Here is a 21,171-nt window from a genome sequence, read left to right on the forward strand (position 1 = left end):
TCTACCTCAAGAACGCCACTGCCGCCCCTCTATCGGAGTTCACCGAGCGCCCGATCGAAGAGGCCCTAGAGTCATGGAGGAAGTAGGACGTCCTAGAGAAGGACAAGAAGAAGATCTGAGACCATATCACCGCCATCCACATCCTTGAAGGAGAGCGGCCTAAGGGGATCGGGCATCATCGGGGCCTACCACACAAGGAGGGCGGCGCCAGTTGATGACGTGTGTGCTCCCGCTATATGCGATGGTGCCTGAGGCATCATTTGATGAAACTGGCGCTCGCCGAGGGGATGCTCCCCAACTCTGAGAGTGCATAGCTGCATCAAGGAGGCAATGGAGCCTTTGCGGGATGATGCGGGTGCCAACCTTGACTTTGTTTACCTAGTGCCTAGGGCATCCTCCGATGCGGTCAGGAGCCAAGCCATGTCGTCTTCGTCAGTTTCCCTTTCTCTTGCCTTCTCTAGAATTGATTTCCCGATCCCTTGATACTAACTTTGAGAGGGACGGGACCAGCCGAGGGACCTCATTCTCATAGATCACCCAGCTCCATTACTGAGGGATTCGGCCGTGAGGACGATGAATTGCAGCTGAGGGTGAGCGGCTGAGGAAGGCGAAGGAGGACAGGAAGAGGAAGAGGTAGTGGAAGCTGTAGGCAGTGGGAATGAGGGGAGGACACTGACAGCGGTGATGATGATGATGATGGAGACTGACGACGAGGTAGTCAATGGTATTGAGTGGGACATCCTGGAGAACGAGGATGCACTGACATCTATCAGTTCATCCTTGCAGGCATTGGGACCCTTCCTATTCCACGGAGGGGAGGGTACTGTCCGAGAAGCCGGCAGAGGCGGGTCGTACCGTCGGCCTACCCTAGGAGACAATAGGGGCAGGCAGCTCTATCATCACTCCTGAGGTGCCATCAGAGGCGAGCGGCTCCACCATTCGCCCCCAAGAGCCAAGGGGAGCGAGCCCCTCTACCCAGGAGTAGGGGGAGGGCTCAAAACGGTCTTAGACCGATGAGGCAGAGCAAAGGTCGGGGAGTTCACCCCCTAAATGTATTTACCACCCGACAACACAGAGGTGAGTTACCAGTTCCTGTGTTTTTCCTGTTTTGATCGGATTTCATCGTAACTTATGTTTTTCATCCCTTATAGCGTCGGCGGACAGCGGAATCCTTTAACACTGGCGCCGAAGAAGAGCATCGCCCTCCAATTGAGGTGGTAGCCGTCAGATGGTGTCACGCATGTTTCGAGTAGGAGTGGCATCAGTGTGACCATGTTCGCTCAAGGGGCACCTTCGGAGGTTAGAAAGTAGCCGGTGATGGCTGCGATACCGCTGCTGACGGTGGGGCGGACGGGGCTACCGACCGCGCTCGTGGCACTGACCATGGCAGGTGCGACGCTACCGGTCATGACCCTACCAATGTATGTGGAAGTGGCGGCGGCTATGATAGACGGGTCATAGCCGGACGCAACCACATACGCGCCTGAGGCACCGACATGATCCGCGCCATCGGCGGCCCAAGCGACGGTGCCTAGCTTCGGCCAGACGGAGGGGGACATGGTCGAGGGGTCCCCGGGAGTCTTGGTGCTGGGAGAGGAGTTGGTGTTTGTACCGCTACCCCCTTCTATCGTCGGTGGGGGTGTCCCGGCGACGACGTTACGGCGAGAGGGATCGGCGGTGCCTGGAGCCAGCGAGGAGTCGTACCTGGCCCTGATGTCGATGGCCAGCGGCTCGCCCTCATGGGGCGAGCCCTTGCTCTAGTGGATGAATCTGCAGGATCCGACATTGATGCTCTTCACCCTTGACTGCCGCCGTCGAGAGCATGGAGCGGGAGAGCCTTGACGTGGGGATCGTGTCTGTGCTCGAGGCTCTAAACCATGCCATGGGCGCATTGCGCGACGTCGTCGTTCCCTCCAGACGGGTATTATTTTGTCCTACTTTTTGCCTTTATCTTCCTTTATATGTTTTCTGTATCCTGACCATCATCTTCCTATAGTCCCTCATAGCTCACAGCCAGGGGAAATCTCAGTTCCTTCGTCAACAGAAGGAGGCCTAGGACCGCCTCATCGAGGAGGCATGGCTACATGGGGAGGTAACAGCTGAGCTTGTTGTTGCCCAACAGAGTGTGGCCGAGCTGACTCCCCTCGCCGAGGAGGCGGACGATCTTTGGTCATGGGTGGCCAAGGCCCATCGGGACGCTAATGAGGCCGAGAAGGCATTCGAGGCCCTATTGGCGAGGTCACGGAAGGACGACGAGGAAGCCGCCAGAGTCAGGAAGGAGCATAATGAGCTGCTCTAGAAAGACGCCGAGACCCACCAATGGGTTCTTGACCTTCTGGGTAAGGTTGAGAAGGAAAGGGAACTAAAGCTAGGGGCTGAGAACCTTATGGCCCTAGAGAAGAGGGCAAGCCTAGATGCCATGGTGGTCTCTCGACTATGCGAGGAGCAGGATGAGCTGCTCCAAACCTTAGAGAGGCTCTGCTCGGAACATGGCATGGCTCATGAGGATCGCAACCAGGCTTTTCGAGAGCATGACCAGACATGCCAAGAGTGCGACAACACGCAGCAGAAGGTCGGCTCCCTCTAGGCCGAGCTTGAAAGCGTGATGACCCAGAAGCTAGAGACTAAGAGCATCTCCAGCTGGGCTGGTTGTGGATCTCACCGAGGCGAGGAATCTTTAGGCGAAGAGCGATGAGCTCGCTATCCTAAGCGCCGCCATCGAAGTGGTCTGCGATGACCTTGAGGTGGTGCGGTCGGAGGGGACCAGCTCACTCAGTAGCCCGTGCCACTGAGATCATGGCTCGGGTGCGCCTAGCTCGAGAGGAATGCCCTTCGCAGTCGGGGTCAGTCAATCCTTCACAATTGCTCGTTCTCATTATGGGGACTACATCGATCTAGAGATGATGAGCCATGGCTATGTGTCTGGCTATGAAGTCCACGAGCTAGAGGAGATGGAAGCGGCAATGGCTCCCCTTTCACAGGACCTGGCGGACAGCATAGAAGACATAGTTCTCCCCCAGAGGGGATAGTTAGTCAGATAGGTCAGATTATCATTTTTGTTATAATCGGACAAGTTCCAACCCTTGTGTATCGTTTAAACAAACTTGTTATTTCAGTTTGATCAAATCTGTTCTTTTGTTTTGTTGTGAACGAATTTGTTTTTTCTCCCTTTTTATGTCTGAAAAGCAGTTAATGCGTTCCAACCCTTCTGTTTGTTAAGACTGTAGAGTTCGAGGTGTAGGAGGGAAACTCTGATCTCACTGGTAAGCAAGAGTGCCATCGCCGCTTGGGGCGTAGGTTTCTCCCAGTCCGAACCAGCCTTACTCAGTCATTTGTTTCTGCTGAACCTTGCCACTAGGTTTTTAATGTGAGGAAGGGGTTAGGCATGATGATTGTTTCAGAAAGGGTGTATGTATACCCTTATAATCCCCCGAGTGAGACCCGACCATGAAACATTCACGAGAGGGGTGATGGCTCCCCCTACTGGAGTCAGAGCCGGAGGGCGACTCTGACTCTCCTATGAGGAGGTCATGAAAAGATTCCGCAACATATTCAGTCATCCCCACAAACTCGTCTTTTGCAGGGGATCGAGGAGTGCGTTGTGCCACAAGGTGGCCAATGGTCTCTACGGCGTTGTGTAGACTAAGCGGGAGCGCCGTTGGAGCACTCTGGATGAGGTATTCTGGAGAGAACGACTCTCCTATGGTGAGCTGTGTCATGACATTGGTGAATGAGAAGGTGAGGTGGCTCAGGTCCTCCCGGGATGATCGGGGTCCTAGGAGGGCGCTGAGCTGGTGCTCTAACCTCCCGTAGTGAAAGCCGAGGAGTTGGTCGCCCCCGGGGGCACGGGCCTCCGGTGCGTGCAGCTATAGTTGCTTGAGCACAGCAATCGTGTCGAGGCCGGTAGAGTGTAGAGGTTCGATAGTGGTAGGAGCTTGCGCCAACTCTCCCTCTGACGATGAAGTCTAGGTCCCCAAAGCGCACGTGCACATCTGGGACCCAGCTGACGTTGTGACTAGCCATCCGAGGCCTGGTGTGGATGTTGAGACATGCAAGAGGCCCCTACCTAGCATGCCAACTATCGGTGTTTCGAGTCACCACCAACAAGTAAATTTCTAATATTGCATGTCTGGCTCGGATGGTGTGCTTAGAGGACACGAGATTTATACTGGTTCGAGCAGAATATCCCTGCGTCCAGTTCGTCGCTGCTGCTCGTGTTACTAGCACTGAAAGTTTGTAGTAGGGGTTACAAACGAGCGAGAGAGGGAGAGGTTCCAAGTCTCTAATGGAAGGAATGAATGGGTGTGAAAGGGACCGTGACACCTAAGAGGGGGTGAATTAGGCAACTTAAAAATTCTACTTCCTAAACTATGGCCTCTTTTGAAACCCTAGCAAAACCTATGCAATAGATAAACTATCTAGATGTGCAACTACGGTTTTGCCAATGTGTTGCTATCTCTACCACAAATAAAGTAATGTAATCAATGTAAATGCGGAAGCTAAAGAGCAAGGTAGAGATATGCAAACTCCCGTCGACGACTCTAGTATTTTTACCGAGGAATCGAGAAGCGCGCAAGCTTCCCCCTAGTCCTCGTTGGAGCCCCTCACAAGGAATCCCTCACCAGGGCCAAGCTCCTGGTTGGGTAACTCCATGGATAGCCTCGGGCCTTTCCCACGCGCAAGTGGGTCTCCGATGTGCCTTCCAGCAAGCCTCTCCCGGATGCTCCCCACCGTCTTCACTATCAAGCTTCTGGTCGAAACGTCGTGGGCCTTGTTCCCTCTAGTACACGGTGGCGGCCACATCACAAACACAGTTGGTGTGATCTCGCAAGACTTCAAGCCCCTCCGGTGTACAACAATGGTGCTCGCAAGCACCGGGTGATAAGAGGTATGGAAACCTCACTAAACACTAGGCCTAAACCTAGAGCAAGCGCATAAGCGGTAGTCTAATCAACCTAAGCACTTCGTAAAGCACCTACACTAATCACCTAATGAATCACTAAGCACTATACAAGTGGAGATCACTAAAATGGTGTATCAACACCCTTGGTATGTTTCCTCAGCTCCAGACTACTCAAATGGCCGTTTGGGGGTTGTATTTATAAGCCCCACTGAGAAAGTAGCCGTTGGGGACGAAATCCCGCTTTTCTGCTACTGATCGGACGCTGAAGTTGTCCTGACCGAACGCGTCCGGTCGTCCCAACCGTTGGAGCCGCGAACAACTGATCAGACGTTGCTAGCATCCGGTCACTTGACACCGGACGCGTCCGGTCGTAGATTCACCGCTCTAGAACCTCTCTGTACTCGATCGGACGCTGCTGCCCTGCGTCCAATCGGTTGCTGCTAGCGTCTGGTCCCACGTCCGGTTGCCTCTGCGAGCTCGTTTCTTCGTGATCTTGCGTATGGCTTGGTTCCTATCTTTATGCTTGGACTTTGCTTCATATCTTGGGTCTTCTCTTGTGCTCCTAAGGTCTTGCTTATGGTGTTGATCATCGAATCATCATGTCGCCTTTGTCCAAGTCATGTCTTGCACCCTATTGAACTACAAAACAAACACTTGCAAATTCATTAGTCCAATTTGGTTGTGTTGGTCATCAAACACCAAAATCCAAAGTAAATGGGCCTAGGATCCATTTTCCTTACAATCTCCCCCTTTTTGGTGATTGATGACAACACGACCAAAGCAAGCAAATAATAAAAATTTGGAATTTAAAAACTCTACTTGCTAGGATGCAATGCAAGGGTCAAGGTTATATGATGCTAACTAGAAGATACCACTTATAAAACTACATAAAAACTTATCTTGCCCTTGCAAATGTCCCCACGTGGTATTATGAATTTAAGCCTTGCTTCCTACAAAATCTCCCCATTTCATAGGCTAATCCATAATTCACTATCCTCCCTTTCTTGGACCATTACTACTAATTAAATCTTGCTTTTGGTCCTCTAAATTCTCCCCTTTGGAATCAAACACAAAAAAGAAAGACATTAGTGGCACAAGGGAGGGTCAAGCTTTGTGATCCTTTGAGTGTAGAGTGAAATAGGTCACAAAATTTGACTCCCACATTATATAGATTAAGCTCCCCCTAAATATATGCATACATATGGTAGAAAACAAGGCATATGCATATTTGGCAAATTATTGCTTAAGGGAATTTAATCTATATAGTGCATGGAGAAAGCATATAAATATCAAAAAAATTCAACATGATGATATCGGTTTAGAAATACCGCATGTGAAAACCAATTTGATTTCTACCACTTGCTAGGTGGTGGATATTTGAAGTACGATGCTTAACTCTAGGGACTCTATTTTCCTTGCAATGAGACTACTACACACATAATAAGCTTGAAAAGGTGTTAGTCTCAAAGCATCCAACTTGTAGATTAGCCTCCCCCTAAATTTGTGCACACAAGTAAGAATACTTGTAGGAAACATGCACATTGATTTTAGAATAAAAAATACCACTTGAAAGATGACATCTCATGAATGTGAGAATCATTTTCAAAGATGATATTCAGGAGAAGTTATCTACAATTTGGACTTTGGCACATATTAGATGAGCAATTAAAGGACAAGCTATGTGCCGTGCTCCTAAGCAATTTTAAACCATGTAGGATTGCTCCGAGGAATAAGAATGAAACCGAGCAAGCCTACCATATGAAATACCTAGTGAATGCATGACAAAATATATAAGAATGCAAATGCAAACCTAGGCATGAAGAGTAACTAGATGCTAAAAGATACCAATTGTAGGAAAATTTAAATCTAATATCAATTGAAGTAAATTGAATATAGTTACTTAACATGGGAAGGGGAATTTGGGTCCATAGTATTCACTAACCCACTTGGCAATGATTTTGTCCAACATGATGCACCCCATGAAATGCATCCATACTTTGCCAAGTCTCCAAATTCCTCGAAGTCCATTGGACTTCTCACTTCCCTTTCGGGATCCAAACCTTCTTGGTGCTCTTCGTGTTGGAAATAATTTTCTTTGGCACCCAAACACGTTTGACCCCATTGTTGGCTTGCTTATTCACCTTGATGGCCACCACCTTGTCATTTTTCTTCTTCTTTAACAAGTATGGTGTGGAGGCCTTCTTGTCCACCTTGTTGGTGTAGGTGTTGGAGAGCTTGCTTGTTTGCTTTTTCTCCTTCTTCTTTGCTCCTCCCCCATTCTTCACCTTGCACTCATAGGAGTTGTGACCTTTCTTGTGGCACACGTAGCAAACCACGGTTTGTCCTTCATCAAGCTTCTTCACTCCCTTGACGGTGTTATCTTGATGAAGTTGGGCTTGCTTTGTCTTGCCTTTCACTTGAGTCAAGTCCTTGGTAAGGCGAGCTACTTCTTGCTTGAGTTGTTCATTCTCCTTTGCAACCTCTTGTGTGCATGTATCTACAACAACTTTCTCAACACAAACTTGGTTGCACAAAGATGAGTCTAGACATAAATCATTATAAGAAGTAGAGGCATCCTTTTTAGGCATATTGGAACCTTTCTTTTTAGATGCCTTGGTAGGGGTTGCGCTAACAGCTTCAAGATTAGCAACTTTATTAGTTAGCTCATCACAATGTTTGCACATGGTTTCCAATTTTGCAAGCAAACTTTTATAAGCAAACTTTTAATTTTTCATTTTTCTTTATAAGTTGCTCATCATTGATTGTGCATTCATTTGTTGTTGTACTAGCCTTAAGTTGCTCAATTTTAGTAGATAGTTCAACATTGACATTAGCAAAGTTCTCATATTGTTCAAGTAAAGTTTTGTATGCTTCTTGTGAACTATCTAGCTTTTCTTTTAAACTTTTGAGCTTCTTTTGTTGACTAGTGCAAACTTTAGCATAATTGAGATTTTGTAGCACAATTTTATCAAAAGAAGGCATATCATCATCACTATCACTCTCACTAGAGGATGAGCTTTCGTTACCTCATGCCATAAGGCACACACGTGAAGAGCTTGATGATGAGTGCTTGCAGCCTCGCCTCTTGTGATGATGTTCTTCTTCACTTGAAGAATCATCCCATGATCTTATTGATGTGAGGGCTTAGTTCTTGCATGCCTTCTTCTTTGTCTTGGGTGTGGGCTTGTTTGGACAAACTTCCACAAAGTGCCCCAACTCGCCGCATCCATAGCATCCTCTCTTTCTTTGCTTATTTCTTTGATTTGTGAAAATGAGATCTTGAATTTGGATGGGCACACCCTTGACATTGAGCCTTTGGATCATCTTCTCCACCTTGTTGATTAATTTGATTGATTCTTCATCAAGGTCGGAGGTGCAGGAGGAAGATTGATCATCATCATCATCATCCTCATCTTCTTCTTTATCTTCACTTGAGGAGCTTGAGCTTGAGCTTGTCTCAACTTGCTTCCCCTTCATCTTCTTTTTCATCACTCTTTGTGGGTTTTTTTCGGATTCTTAATGGGTTTCATCCCATCACGAGTGACTCTCTATACACCCAAATCAACCACCTCAAGGTGGCAAGCCATTCTAGCCTTATAATAAGGGAAGTTAGTGCCGTCAAAGTGCGGAGGCCTAGAGGTATCCATCCCAACCACTCTAAATGGCGTCGGCTCAACGGCGGTTAAGCCAAAGATCCAAATTGAGCCAACCGGCTCTGATACCAATTGAAAGGGACCATGACGCCTAAGAGGGGGTGAAAGGTCCTTGTTTGGTTTTGGTAATTGAGTGACAACTTAGGTGGACTAATTGTGTTTATGTGAGATACACAGGTGATTAGTCCACAGGTACATGTGTGTGAGCAACATATGCCATGAAGGTGAAAATGGCTTGGAGATGTTGCAAAGCTCACACATGTGATGATGAAGGAGCTTAAATGCACATGAGACATGACATTGAGTCATGTGATCAAGGTGGAGAAGATCAAGACAAGACTTGGCTTGATGGACCGGTTGCAAGCGTGAAGGGCAAGTCGAAGGCTTTGGAGTGATGGACCGCGTGGCGGTAAAGCTTGAGCAAGACTTGGCGCTGATGGACGATGGCAACGGTGAAGAGCAAGTAGAGTCAAGATCGATGGACCAATATGATCATGTGATGATATGAAGTGGATCATATCATTGTTGATCGTGTTGGTGCATGTGTTGCATCGACATTGAAGGAGATGGAATGGAATGCGCAAGGCAAAGGTATAACCTAGGGCATTTCATTTCACCGGTCATAGGTGTGTAGAGAAGTTTATGACTGGGTTTAGGATAGATGGCCGTACTATCAAGAGGGGCAAACTTGTTTGCATATCAGTCATCTAGTGTCGCTCGAGTGATCTAACTTTGCATTGTCGCTAGGATCGAGTGGCGTGGCAAGTTGAGTGGCTAACATCCTTTGGGAAATGATTGTGAAAATGCTAACACACATACACATGGTGGTGTACACTTGGTGGTGTTGGCACATTTACAAAGGAGGTGGTGTTTGCAGGGGTGAGATGGGTTTTGGGTCCCTCTCTCCCTCCCAACCACCAAGAACTTGCATCCGGCGCAATAGAAAATAGGCATTCCATTTTCCCGAAAGCGCCGAATCCCGCCTCGCAAGCTCGGCGGGATTCGGCGCTTTCGGGAAAATGGAATGCCTATTTTCTATTGTGCCGGATGCAAGTTCTTGGTGGTTAGCATATTGGAGCAAGGGTGAAGAAGTTAGAAGTGAAAACGAGTTGGTCGCGAAGATGCCGGCGTCGGTCAACTGACCGGACGCTGGATCTGAATGCACCGGACGCTGGAAGGCTGCGTCCGGTCAGGCTGACGTACGGTGATGCAGTAGCTGGAGAGTGACCGGACGCTGGCTGCGTCCGATCGCGTTCGACCGGACGCGTCCGGTCATGCTCGGGAGCTTACTGGAAACGACCGGACGCTGGGGGTTCAGCGTCCGGTCAGTTGAGTGCTGCTGCGTCCGGTCAGGTCAAGTGACCGTTGGAACCGGGACACGTGGTCATCTGCGAGCGATCGGACGCTGGGGTCCAGCGTCCGGTCAACACGACCGGAGCGTCCGATCGGCCCGACCGTTGCCCAGTGAAGGGGTAACGGCTAGTTTAGCCCTTGGGGCTATAAATAGAAGTGGCCCTCGGCCATGGCTGGAGTGGAGCACCTCAAGGGACTTAGTGTCCATGCTTGTGAGTGCTTGGGAGCCCTCCATCACACATATACTTGATAGTGATCATTCGATTGTGTGAGTGAGCGATTCTAGTGCGATTGCATCGTGAGGTTGCATCGAGTGGCACTAGGTGATCGAGTTGCAAGCCGGTGGTGCTTGTTACTCTTGGAGGTTGCCACCTCCTAGATGGCTTGGTGGTGGTCTCCGTCGAAGCGCGCAAGAAGCTTGTGCGGCGCTCTGGAGAAGTGCTTGTGAGGGGCATTGTGCTCGCCCCGCGGGAGCCACGAAGAGCAACTCTAGTAAAGCGTGTCATTGAGCTACCCTCACTCAAGGGGTAGGTTCTTGCGGCGCCCGACGTGCGGGCTTAGCGGGTGATGCTAATTAGCCGCCGAACCACCAAGTGAGCGGTCGACACAACAGGGACTAGCGTGTTGGCAAACACGTGAACCTCAGGAGAAAAATCATCGTGTCAACCTTGTTCTTCCCGTTGGTTTGCATCCCCATTACACAAGCTTGCCATTACTTTTATACATATCAAGCTTGTGTAGTTGCTCTTGTAATTAGATAGCTTGTGTAGCTTGCTAATTACCTTCTCGCTTGTGTAGCATAGAAGTAGCTCCCTTGCGTGGCTAATTTGGTTTTAGTAACCTTGTTAGTCACATTGCTTAGTTTGTGTAACTAAGTATTTGCGCTCTCTAATTAGGCATTGGTTGCCTTGTTATTGAGCATTGCTAGTGAGCTTAGTTAGCTTTGTGCATTTGCTTACTAGCATGTGTAGGAGCTCCCTTGTCGCTTAAAGTACTAGTGGCCTAGATTTGTGTAACCTTGCTCCTAGAATTGTTTAGGAGAGCTCTAGCTAGCCCGGCACCTTTGTTGCATAATTGTTATCTTTGCAAGGTGCTAGTGAACATATATAGTGGGGTATAGTCTTGGCTAGACCGATAGTTTTAATTCCGCATTTGTATCGGTTAGCCGACGCAATTAAGTTTTTGAAAAGACTATTCACCCCCCCTCTAGTCGCCATCTCGACCCTTCAGGGGGGGGGGTGAATTAGGCAACTTAAAAATTCTACTTCCTAAACTATGGCCTCTTTTGAAACCCTAGCAAAACCTATGCAATAGATAAACTATCTAGATGTGCAACTACGGTTTTGCTAGTGTGTTGCTATCTCTACCGCAAACGAAGTAATGTAATCAATGTAAATGCGGAAGCTAAAGAGCAAGGTAGAGATATGCAAACTCCTATCGACGACTCCGGTATTTTTACCGAGGTATCGAGAAGCGCGTAAGCTTCCCCCTAGTCCTCATTGGAGCCCCTCGCAAGGAATCCATCGCAAGGGCCAAGCTCCCGGTCGGGTAACTCCGTGGATAGCCTTGGGCCTTCCCCATGTGCAAGTGGGTCTCCGATGTGCCTTCCGACAAGCCTCTCCTGGATGCTCTCCGCCGTCTTCACTATCAAGCTTCCGGTCAAAACGCCGCGGGCCTTGTTCCCTCCAGTACATGGTAGCGGCCACACCACAAACGCGGTTGGTGTGATCTTGCAAGACTTCAAGCCCCTCCGGTGTACAACAATCGTGCTCAGAAGCACCGGGTGGTAAGAGGTATAAAGCCTCACTAAACACTAGGCCTAGACCTAGAGCGAGCGCATAAGCGGTGGTCTAATCAACCTAAGTACTTCGCAAAGCACCTACGCTAATCACCTAATGAATCACTAAGCACTATGCAAGTGGAGATCACTAAAATGGTGTATCAACACCCTTGGTATGTTTCCTCAGCTCCACACTACTCAAATGGCCGGTTGGGGGTTGTATTTATAAGCCCCACTAAGAAAGTAGCCGTTGGGGACGAAATCTCACTTTTCTGCTACTGACCGGACGCTGAAGTTGTCCTGACTGGACATGTCTGATCGTCCCGACTGTTGGAGCCACGAACAACTGATCGGACGCTGCCAACGTCTGGTCACTTGACACCGGACGCGTTCGGTCGCAGATTCGCCGCTCTAGAACCTCTCTGTACTCGATCAGACACTGCTGCCCTGCGTTCGGTCGATTGCCACCAGCGTCCGGTCTAGCGTCTAGTCACTGCTGATGATGCCTGTCTGTTGAGCCTCCGGTCCAGTGTTCGGTCACCTCTTCCAGCGTCCGGTCCAGCGTCCGGTCACCTTTGCGAGCTCGTTTCTTCGCGATCTTGCGTACGGCTTGGTTCCTATCTTTATGCTTGGACTTTGCTTGATATCTTGGGTCTTCTCTTGTGCTCCTAAGGTCTTGCTTATGGTCTTGATCCTTAAATCATCACGTCGCCTTTGTCTAAGTCACGTCTTGTACCCTATTGAACTATAAAACAAACATTTGCAAATTCATTAGTTCAATTTGGTTGTGTTGGTCATCAAACACTAAAATCCAAAGTAAATGGGCCTAGGGTCCATTTTCCTTACAGGGTGCCGAGAGCTCGGTTGCTCCTCAGCCGTGTGCTTGTGTTGTGATTGGTTCGAGGTTCGATGGGTTTGTGATGGTTCGATCGGGTCTGGCCTGGATCGATAGTTCGATTGTTCGATGATCAGATGCCCCTCATGGGGTGCCCTACTTTCCCTTTTATAGGCCAAGGGAAAGCACGGGTTACAATGGAGGAAAGGAGGAGAGCGAGCGAGAGAGAGAGTGGATGTCCTTCAGGATCTCCGGGTCCTTCTTATCCTTCATGCGGGTCCCGTTGACCTTGTAGATGTCAACAGGGACGGATTCACGTCGCTACCCTATCCATCACTGGCGCCATGCGTAGACGTCGTCTACCGGTCATGGTGTTCCACTCCGTCTTGGCGGGCGTCGTGGTCAACTGACTCTCCTATCAGTGTTCGTACGAGGGTTAGGCGGAACGGCTCCAGTACGCCCGATGCTGTTCCTGATGTGAACCCTCGGGTATGTCCCGTCGTGGCCACGGGTTACATCGGGCCGTGCCGGTCTCTTCCCTGGTGTCAGAACTTTAACCCAGCCCCATACACTTGGACCTGGAGTGGTTGGCGGTGGCATGGGTCTCCGTCGGGCGAGACGGAGTCCGCGGCCTCGGGGCCGGGTGAGGCGGAGCCCACGGCCTCAGGGTCGGGCGAGGCGGAGCCCGTGGCTAGAGGCCGGGTGAGGTGGAGCGCAAACCCAAGGGTCGGGCGAGGCAGAGCCCGCAGCCTTGGAGGTCAGGTGAGGCGGAGCCAGCCCTCAGAGGTCGGGCGAGGCGGAGCCTGCAGTGAGAGACCGGGCGAGGCGGAGCGCAAACCCAAGGGCGGAGCCAGCCCTCAAAGGTCGGGTGAGGCGGAGCCCGCTGTCTTGGGGTCGGGCGAGGCGGAGCGAGCCCTTAGAGGTCGAACGAGGCGGAGCCAGCCCTCAGAGGTCGGGCAAGGCGGAGGCCGCGGCCTTGGTGTCGATTGGAGCCGTAGTCGCGCTCTTGACTGCTCGGATGAATCAATGTTGATGGTCATTAGCTCCTCTTCGGGTACCCTAATATTGGTCCCCGACACCATGTGAAGACAACCTCGCAACCTGATTCATCCTTGTAGGAAACTACGTACCCTTACTGTCATATGAGACAGGGTCTGCTCACCTATCACTCTTTCATTCTGTGCTACATGGCTTAGTTCCCATAAAGCATGCTGATTCGATTGACATTATTTGTCGCTCCTATTCATAAACAATTCTAGATGGAATAGTAATTTACATTTAGTTATATTAGATGTTAAACAATTCTTTGGTCGTCGCTTTCTAGCTGGAATAGTAATTTACATTTAGTTATATTAAATGTTAAACAATTCTTCAGTCGTCGCCGCTGCTTGCTTCTCTCTATTGTGTTCTGGTGGAGGGAGTGGCGTTGGGGATTTCATCCCTGTTGCCTCACTCTATAGTTCCTCGGCATTTCCTTACTTCTTTCGGTTTCTAATCTCTATGTGACTCTAGAGAAAAAAGAAAACATCAATACTCATGGTTGATGGTCGGTGTGAAAACAGAAACTTTAGAATATTACTCATGCAGTGTGAAGACCTACAATAGTTTATTACATTGGCTTCTATGTTTTTGCTAGGAAATTTGATGTACAACATCAAGCATTTCATGTTAAGAATTCTGAATAGTTTTCCCATATTAAATGATGGCAATATATTTTTGCCTCCAGATGCACAGGTAGAATATGTGTCATGCAATAAAAAAGGACATATCCAGTGCAGAGAGCTCCCGCTGGGATCTGGGAAAGGGTGTCGGTGGCAAGCCTTACCCTCGCCTGTGTAATGCGAGGAGACCATGACTCGAACCCGGGACCTTCTGGTCACAGACGGTAAGACTCTACCGCTTGCACCAGGCCCACCCTTCATATGTGTCATGCAATGGCGCCTCAAAATAGAATTACACCAATGTTTTGTTGGAGTTGTAAAGGTCCGTTATGCCATGCTTATGATGGGAAGAAACATGATCTTCCTAATGCCATGAACGCTTCTGAAATCACCAACAAATTCGACCTGCACTCTCTGCAACAAATATGTTGCTCAGTTTGCAGTAAGGTCAGCTCTTGTTGCCACTGACAAAATACAACTGTTTGTGAGTTGATCCAAATTATTCAGGCCTGCTTATTCCAGGTACATTCAGGGCACATGTTTGTTTTAGAATTTTCTTTAAATATAGGAGCTTATGCTTTGAAAAAAAGGAAACTTAATATAGTTATCGTCTTTTTCTTCATGTCTTTATCTTTACAGAACAGTAAAATTATAAGGGCCATTGTCGCTTTTTAGTTCTTATTAGTATTGATTGTGGCCTGTTTCCTTACACCAAATGAGCTAACTCTATTTGCTTGCAACTTTCCAAACAGTTGAAGCTGTGACAGCATAGGAACCACATCCTTAATGTCATCCGCAACCGACTTCTGCTGTCTGCATTTTGATGTTGCCATGATGTTTTAGCCCTGTGTCTTCATACCACACTTCGGTGTTGAGCCTAATGGGACCTGCTGTTGTCATTTCCAGGTAATGCATGTCCTTACACAGCAAGTTCATTTGACAATGTGGTCAATAGGTGTAGCTCAGTTTTTTTATCGCTTCAGTTCGTTGATATTAACATATACGCCCATCTGTGTGCTCTCCCATTCATCAGGCCGGTTTAGGATTAAACAGTCATGAGGTTTTTACATTAGTTTATTTGCAATGGCTCAGTTCAAGACCTCAGTTTATGCATTGCTTCTACTCCTTCGTATACGTTTATTTTTACATTGGGCAGCCGAGTTTACATATCTAGCATTCACAGGATTTCTTGTTTCTTATCAACTATGCACAATATCTAGGATATCTTATGGACAGAGAAACTTCAACGTTTTTATATACTTGCAGCACAAGCTCTTTGATACAAAATTTGGCCCATGTTTACATTTTTTTATTTGATTGACCTGCTGCCTCTTCAGGTTAGAGTTGCACACAGACAAGATGCTACTACCCATGAGTTCAATCCCTACGCGCAGATTCGCAGCGTAATAATAGGACAAAAAAATGCTGATTTTTACTCAGCTACTTAAAAAGTATGTAACCATGTGATCTGTTCCATCAGTTTTTATATATGACAAAAAAAATCAAACTACTTAGTGATGTAATTCTGAACTTTGATGACCTTTTGGAAATTTGTTCAGCAGTACGTTTAGGTATCGATTGAATTATCTTGTGAGATGCTGCTTATTCGGTCACAGAAAATATAAGTCAGGTTTCTTTGCTATACAATGTTTCAGAGAGGCTAATTCCAATCATTTGCCTTTACCTTCTCATATACCATCTATAATTCTACATTCATATATGCAGTTATATCTATGCTAATGATCCGCCTCACCTACAACAAGAGATTGATTTAGGAATGCCCATTTGTTCCATGCATGAATATTATTATGTTTTACTATCGGCCTAATTTAACGTTTTCATACTCTTAGTAATAGTAGTATTCCCAACACAATGTGTCTGGAAATACTCTTTTACCTGGAGAACTGTTACCATGTTCTGCAGTCATGGAGTGAGATGAATTCATAGTTCAATTTCAAAAGTAATAATAACTGGAATTTGATCCATGGTCCTTAGCCCTCGCGCGTGTTCCACCAGTCTGAAGTTAAGGATCAGCAAAATCACGCAGAGGCGGCAAATCTTGAAAAGTTCAAGAATCGTTTAAGATAGGGAAAACCAAACTTTCTGGAGGTCAAATAGGACTATCCAAAATAATAAGAACACATCTCGTGTTTCAAAATGCCAAAGTATTAACATTTATATTTCAAATAAGTTTACTATAAAAACATACGATGGGAGATTTTTTTTATCACATTTTAGATTAGTTTTTGTACAAAGGGAGTACAAATTGGATCCAGCCCGTTGTGCAACTTTTTAACCACATATCCTGACATCTCGGACTTAGCACCATTAGCATAGGTTATTTAGTGACGACATCATCTGATGTGTGCCTCTAAAGATTGATCCCATAGAGGCAGCATACAATCTCTTATCACCACTCACACCACGATAAAATCACAGCAGCAGACGAAAATAAGACAACACTGACAGGAGATTCTCCTCTGATCCCGCAGTATAAGTAATAAAGCTCTTATGCTGCACTGTCGATGGCCATCGGTTGCGGCTCCTGCTTCCCGGGCACCTTCTGCAGCTGTTCAAGCTTCCTCCATTTCGCGAACATGTTGCCGTAGAACTTGGCATCACGTCTATTGTACTCTCTCATCCTTTCCTTTAGGGTCTTGTACACCAGCTTCACATCCCTGATCGGGAGAACAGTCAGGAGTTAATTTCACCATGCTGAAGCAATGATCTGGTGATCCTTGCAAGACTAAAGCATCGAAGAAGTTGGCGGAAGTTCAGTTGGCACAAATCGTACCTGTTGTCAGGATCAATTTCCAGCGCTTTCTTCACATCCAACTCTGCCAGCTCTAGGTCAACAAGCTTGATGTATGCTTGCGCCCTTCTGTACAAGGCCTTAACATTTGTGCTCTCGAGTTCCAGAACCTGAATGCCAGAGCTCATAGTCAGTATCAATGCTTTTTACAGCATAAGATGGCAAAGGGCGAGCCTACAATACCTTTGTGCAGAGTTTCTCTGCTTCTCTGTATTCTTTCAGTTTCAGTTTGCAGGCTGCGTTGTTGAGCTTGCAACTGATTTTCAGAGCTTTTGATTGCTTCTTCTCATCCTCACTGAAAGAGCTGTCATACTCAATGTATTTTGCAGCCTGATTGAAGGGAAAATGGAGTTAGTAATGGTCCGTTCGATAAAAGTAACAGATATTTTGCATCTTGTGTACACTGCCACCGCCATTTTACCTTCTCGTATCTCTTAGAGGCCTTGGCATACTTGCCCATCTTAAACCACACATTCCCTTCATCTTTCTTCTTGGCAGCTGCTTCGATCTTCTCAGTATTGGTCTTCAAGTCCCAAGATTCTTTCTCCTAAAGAAAGACAAGGCATAAATTATCGTTAGAATATGGTCAGCAATAGCAACCATGATAAACAGACGAGTAAAACACTTTCAGCCTTGCCTTCTCAAAGGAAACAAGCTCCACTTCATAAAAGACAATAGAATCAGGAGGAACAACAGCAAGATCTTGCTTTGTTTCTACAGATCCAAATGCATGTTCAGGTGGTACTCTGACCAACGCAACCTCTCCTTTCTTCATATTAACCACTGTTATGTCAAGCCCTTCAATAACCTGCTCTTCATCTGTCTTGAACTCAAAAGGCTCTTCACCGTCATGCCCTTTCTTTACAAAGACAGTACCATCCTCCAATTTGCCAATAAGCCTCACTATTTAAGGACAAGAACATATGTTAGCCTTACAGAACACTGCACCCACAACCAGAAGGAAGGGTGACAAGGAATGCATGAATTACTTAGTACCATGTACTACGCACCTCTCACTACTGCTCCATCATTAGGACGTTCATAACCTTCGCCTTCCTTGAGGACTTTCTTCAAGATCCTCTTGCGATCTCCGATAAGTGTCACAGTCTTCCAAGAAACCAGCTCAAGATCTATATGCAGCGTAGCATTTGGAGGCACTGCTACTTCATCTCCAGAAGCTGGTTTTCCTTGTTCTCCGAATCCATCTGATCATCACAATGGACACATATATATATTAACTACTCCTTTGGTTCAGAGCTTTATGAGTACATCAACGAGGGTTGCTGCCAGAAAGGCCTAATTATGAGCCTGCTTGGTTGGCTTCCAAAATTTGCGAGCCAAAAAGATTTGCCAACCAAAAGTTGGGCAAAAATACTTGCCACAGATTTAGCAAGCTAAATGTGACATATTGGCAAATTTTGGCAACAAACCAAATTTTGGCCGAAAAAAACTTTGGCTTGCCTAGGTTTTGGTAACCGAAATTTGGCTATCAATCAATTAGGCTCTAAAATTTCTTGAAGACTTACATTGTGGCTTGACAGTGAGGAGAACCTTTTCGCCCTTCTTCATTGTCTTCGCAGCCTTCGAAAGCGCAGGGCAGAAGTAACCTGCAGTGTCAATTTTGTTAGTTACAGAATGAAGGATTCAGAGCTGATAGCACAATCATACATTAAGGAAGGGCGAAGTTCCAAGATACAAACCATCTTTGACGGCAAACTCAACACCATCAGACTTGGACACAACAGTTCCATCCTCGAGTCTTGCCTCATACTTACTGTAGGAATCAATTGAGCAAGAAGTGTCAAAACCCACATCTCAAGCTATCAGCACTAAGGCACTACAGTATATCAAATAACATCATACCAAAAACTTCATCATGGTCCTTGGGGTTCTCCCACTTCTCGCCTTCAACGAGGATCTTCTTGAAGATTCCACCGTCCTTGCATATGTCCTTGACGCTGGCCCATGACAGGAGCTCAACGTCAAACTGGAGTGTGGCATTGGGTGGAATGGTGGGCTGTGAACCTGTCTCGCCATAGGCAAGCCCCGGAGGAATAGTGAAGATTGCGTTCTCACCCTTCTTCATGGTCTTGATGCCCAGGTCCCATCCCTTAATCACTTGCCCTGCAGCAAAATAACATGCATGGCAACAAATTACCACAGAACTGAATCCTGATAACCGATGTCATCATATCATACTTGTTGAAGCTGCTTTCACGCACCTTGTCCAAGTTTGAATTTGAACGGGGTTCCACGGTCACGGCTCGAATCAAACTTTGTTCCGTCCAAAAGAGTGCCAATGTAATGCACTGCAGCGAATAGATTCAAAAATTACTTTTGTATAAACTGAACTGGTCAAACATATCAATTGAAACAATCGCTCTTTGTCATCATTTGGGTAATTCGGTTCTGAAAACCACCAGAATTGCTGCGCTTTAAATGATTATCAAATTCAAATATTTAGTTAAATTTAGGAGCATAGATTATCACAGCTACTGATTCCATTTTCCTACTCTGTTCTTGCGCCGGCCAATTCCGTCCCGAGAGGAAGCACCTGTACGTCCGGCGACTGAACAAACTAACGGAAGAAGTCGAACAGATACTACAGCTGTACCTAGAGGAGAGGCTCAAAAAAAAAAAAAAAAAACTAACGGAAGAAGAGCAGGCTCGCGCGCAAATCCGCAAACACGTACGTACCTTCGACCTCGTCGCCGGTCTCGGGGCGATCCCACCCCTCGCCCTCCTTGACGAGCTTCTTCTTGAGCCCCTCCTTCCCGATCTCCTTCTCCTCCCCGACCTTCATCGTCGGCGGGAAATAGTCCTCATCGGCGTCCACCCCGGCGTCAAGGTCCTCCTCCAGGCCTCCCATCACCTCCTCCTCCTCGCCGGCCCTGGGAAGGTCGAACGCGTCGTCCGCCATCGGTTCGCCCGCCGTCAGAGATCAACCAATCAGGAATGCTGCAGATCAGCTCGCCTGTGCGTGCCCCTGCTGATGTGATTGTGAGTTCTTTTTTTTCCTCTGCGAATCGCTCTCAACTCGAGCGAGGTCGATCGAGATCACCATTTTATAGGGGGATGCGGTTCTGGAGACTTCTTCTGGGAGTGGATTGCGCGACCTGGGGGGGGGGGGGGGGGGGGGGGTGGTTTAGTGGATGCTTCCGGAGACGAGTCGCGACTCGGAGGCGGGAGAGGTTTCGAAGGCCGTAGATGTTTCCAGAGACTGTTATTCCTATGCGAACCTGCGTCCACCCAAACGCTCGCCCATCAAGCTAGCTCACATACGATATTTTTATTTTTGCAAACCCGATCTTTAGCTGCTCCCAAAGTTAAAAAAAAACGAAAATCTCACTTCCCAAAGTCTGAAACAATTCCAAACTTGATAAAAAATATAAAATATCAATATCTATAATACACAACAAGCATTACTAGATTAATCATGTAATATATTTTCGTAATAACTCAATTTAAAGATACCAATATTGATAATATCTTTTACAAAGTTTAATTTGGAAATTATTTGAGCTTAGGAGAGGACTTTTTAAATTTTTTTTGGACAGAGGGAGTAAACTCCTAGGTGTATATTTTAAAAACACAGTAACTTGCTTCTCCAGAAGATCGAATGGTGAATAGGAGACCTCTCTCCATCTACAGCCTGTTCGCTTGCTCGTAAACGATCGTAAATTTTCCAGTCAAGTAACAGTGTTTTTCTCTCACACCAAACCAGCCAACAGTAAATAATCCACGATACGATACGGCCTCCCGAACAGGCTGTATATTCATGAGATAATAATCTCAACAAAAAAAATTACTTTCCTTACTGAAATGACTCAAGAATTTCTTTCTTGAAAAAAGGGTGAATTTTGCAAGAATTTGGAAACACAAGCAAAGGTTGATTTCAACTCTAAAAAGGAGGGTTGGATGTGGGTGTTGTTCTTATTTTGCCCGAGTGATTCGAATTAGCGCTGCCCGACCGTATTTTTACAGAGTTGAAAGAAAAGATATGAAATTTCTCTTTTTAGAGTTATAATCATCCCAATAAAAAAATATTCTTGTGATGGGGCCTGTTCCCAGTAAAAACATGGTGAAATTGTCTTTCCCATTCTTCCCGTGATCCCGCTAGAAAATAAAGACGTTCATTTCTGTTGTAAAAAAAAGACATTCATTTCTTAAAATA

General features: G+C 47.0%; 1 protein-coding gene across 1 annotated transcript; it reads right to left on the reverse strand.

The window, feature by feature from the left end:
* Positions 1–16,335: 16,335 nt before the first annotated feature.
* Positions 16,336–20,061, reverse strand: LOC136496321 (70 kDa peptidyl-prolyl isomerase-like). Its single transcript, XM_066491969.1, has 11 exons — positions 19,695–20,061; positions 19,220–19,306; positions 18,854–19,121; positions 18,698–18,771; positions 18,524–18,604; positions 18,008–18,202; positions 17,635–17,900; positions 17,419–17,544; positions 17,181–17,327; positions 16,980–17,107; positions 16,336–16,863 (listed from the first exon to the last, which is right to left on the reverse strand). Exons 1-11 carry the CDS (start codon positions 19,915–19,917, stop codon positions 16,695–16,697), a joined length of 1,764 nt encoding a protein of 587 aa, XP_066348066.1. The 5' UTR covers positions 19,918–20,061; the 3' UTR covers positions 16,336–16,694.
* Between the last annotated feature and the right edge of the window lie 1,110 nt (positions 20,062–21,171).

The sequence above is a fragment of the Miscanthus floridulus genome, chromosome 12, assembly GCF_019320115.1.
Source record: "Miscanthus floridulus cultivar M001 chromosome 12, ASM1932011v1, whole genome shotgun sequence".
NCBI lineage: Eukaryota > Viridiplantae > Streptophyta > Magnoliopsida > Poales > Poaceae > Miscanthus > Miscanthus floridulus.

What these genes read in the sequence shown, in the direction of transcription:
- LOC136496321 (XM_066491969.1), bottom strand. Translation starts at nt 19,917, where the DNA reads ATGGCGGACGACGCGTTCGACCTTCCCAGGGCCGGCGAGGAGGAGGAG. An exon ending in CAAATTCAAACTTGGACAAG is followed by an intron (nt 19,122 to 19,219) that starts GTGCGTGAAAGC and finishes ATTTTGCTGCAG; the next exon opens with GGCAAGTGATTAAGGGATGG. An exon ending in CCTCACTGTCAAGCCACAAT is followed by an intron (nt 18,203 to 18,523) that starts GTAAGTCTTCAA and finishes TGTGATGATCAG; the next exon opens with ATGGATTCGGAGAACAAGGA.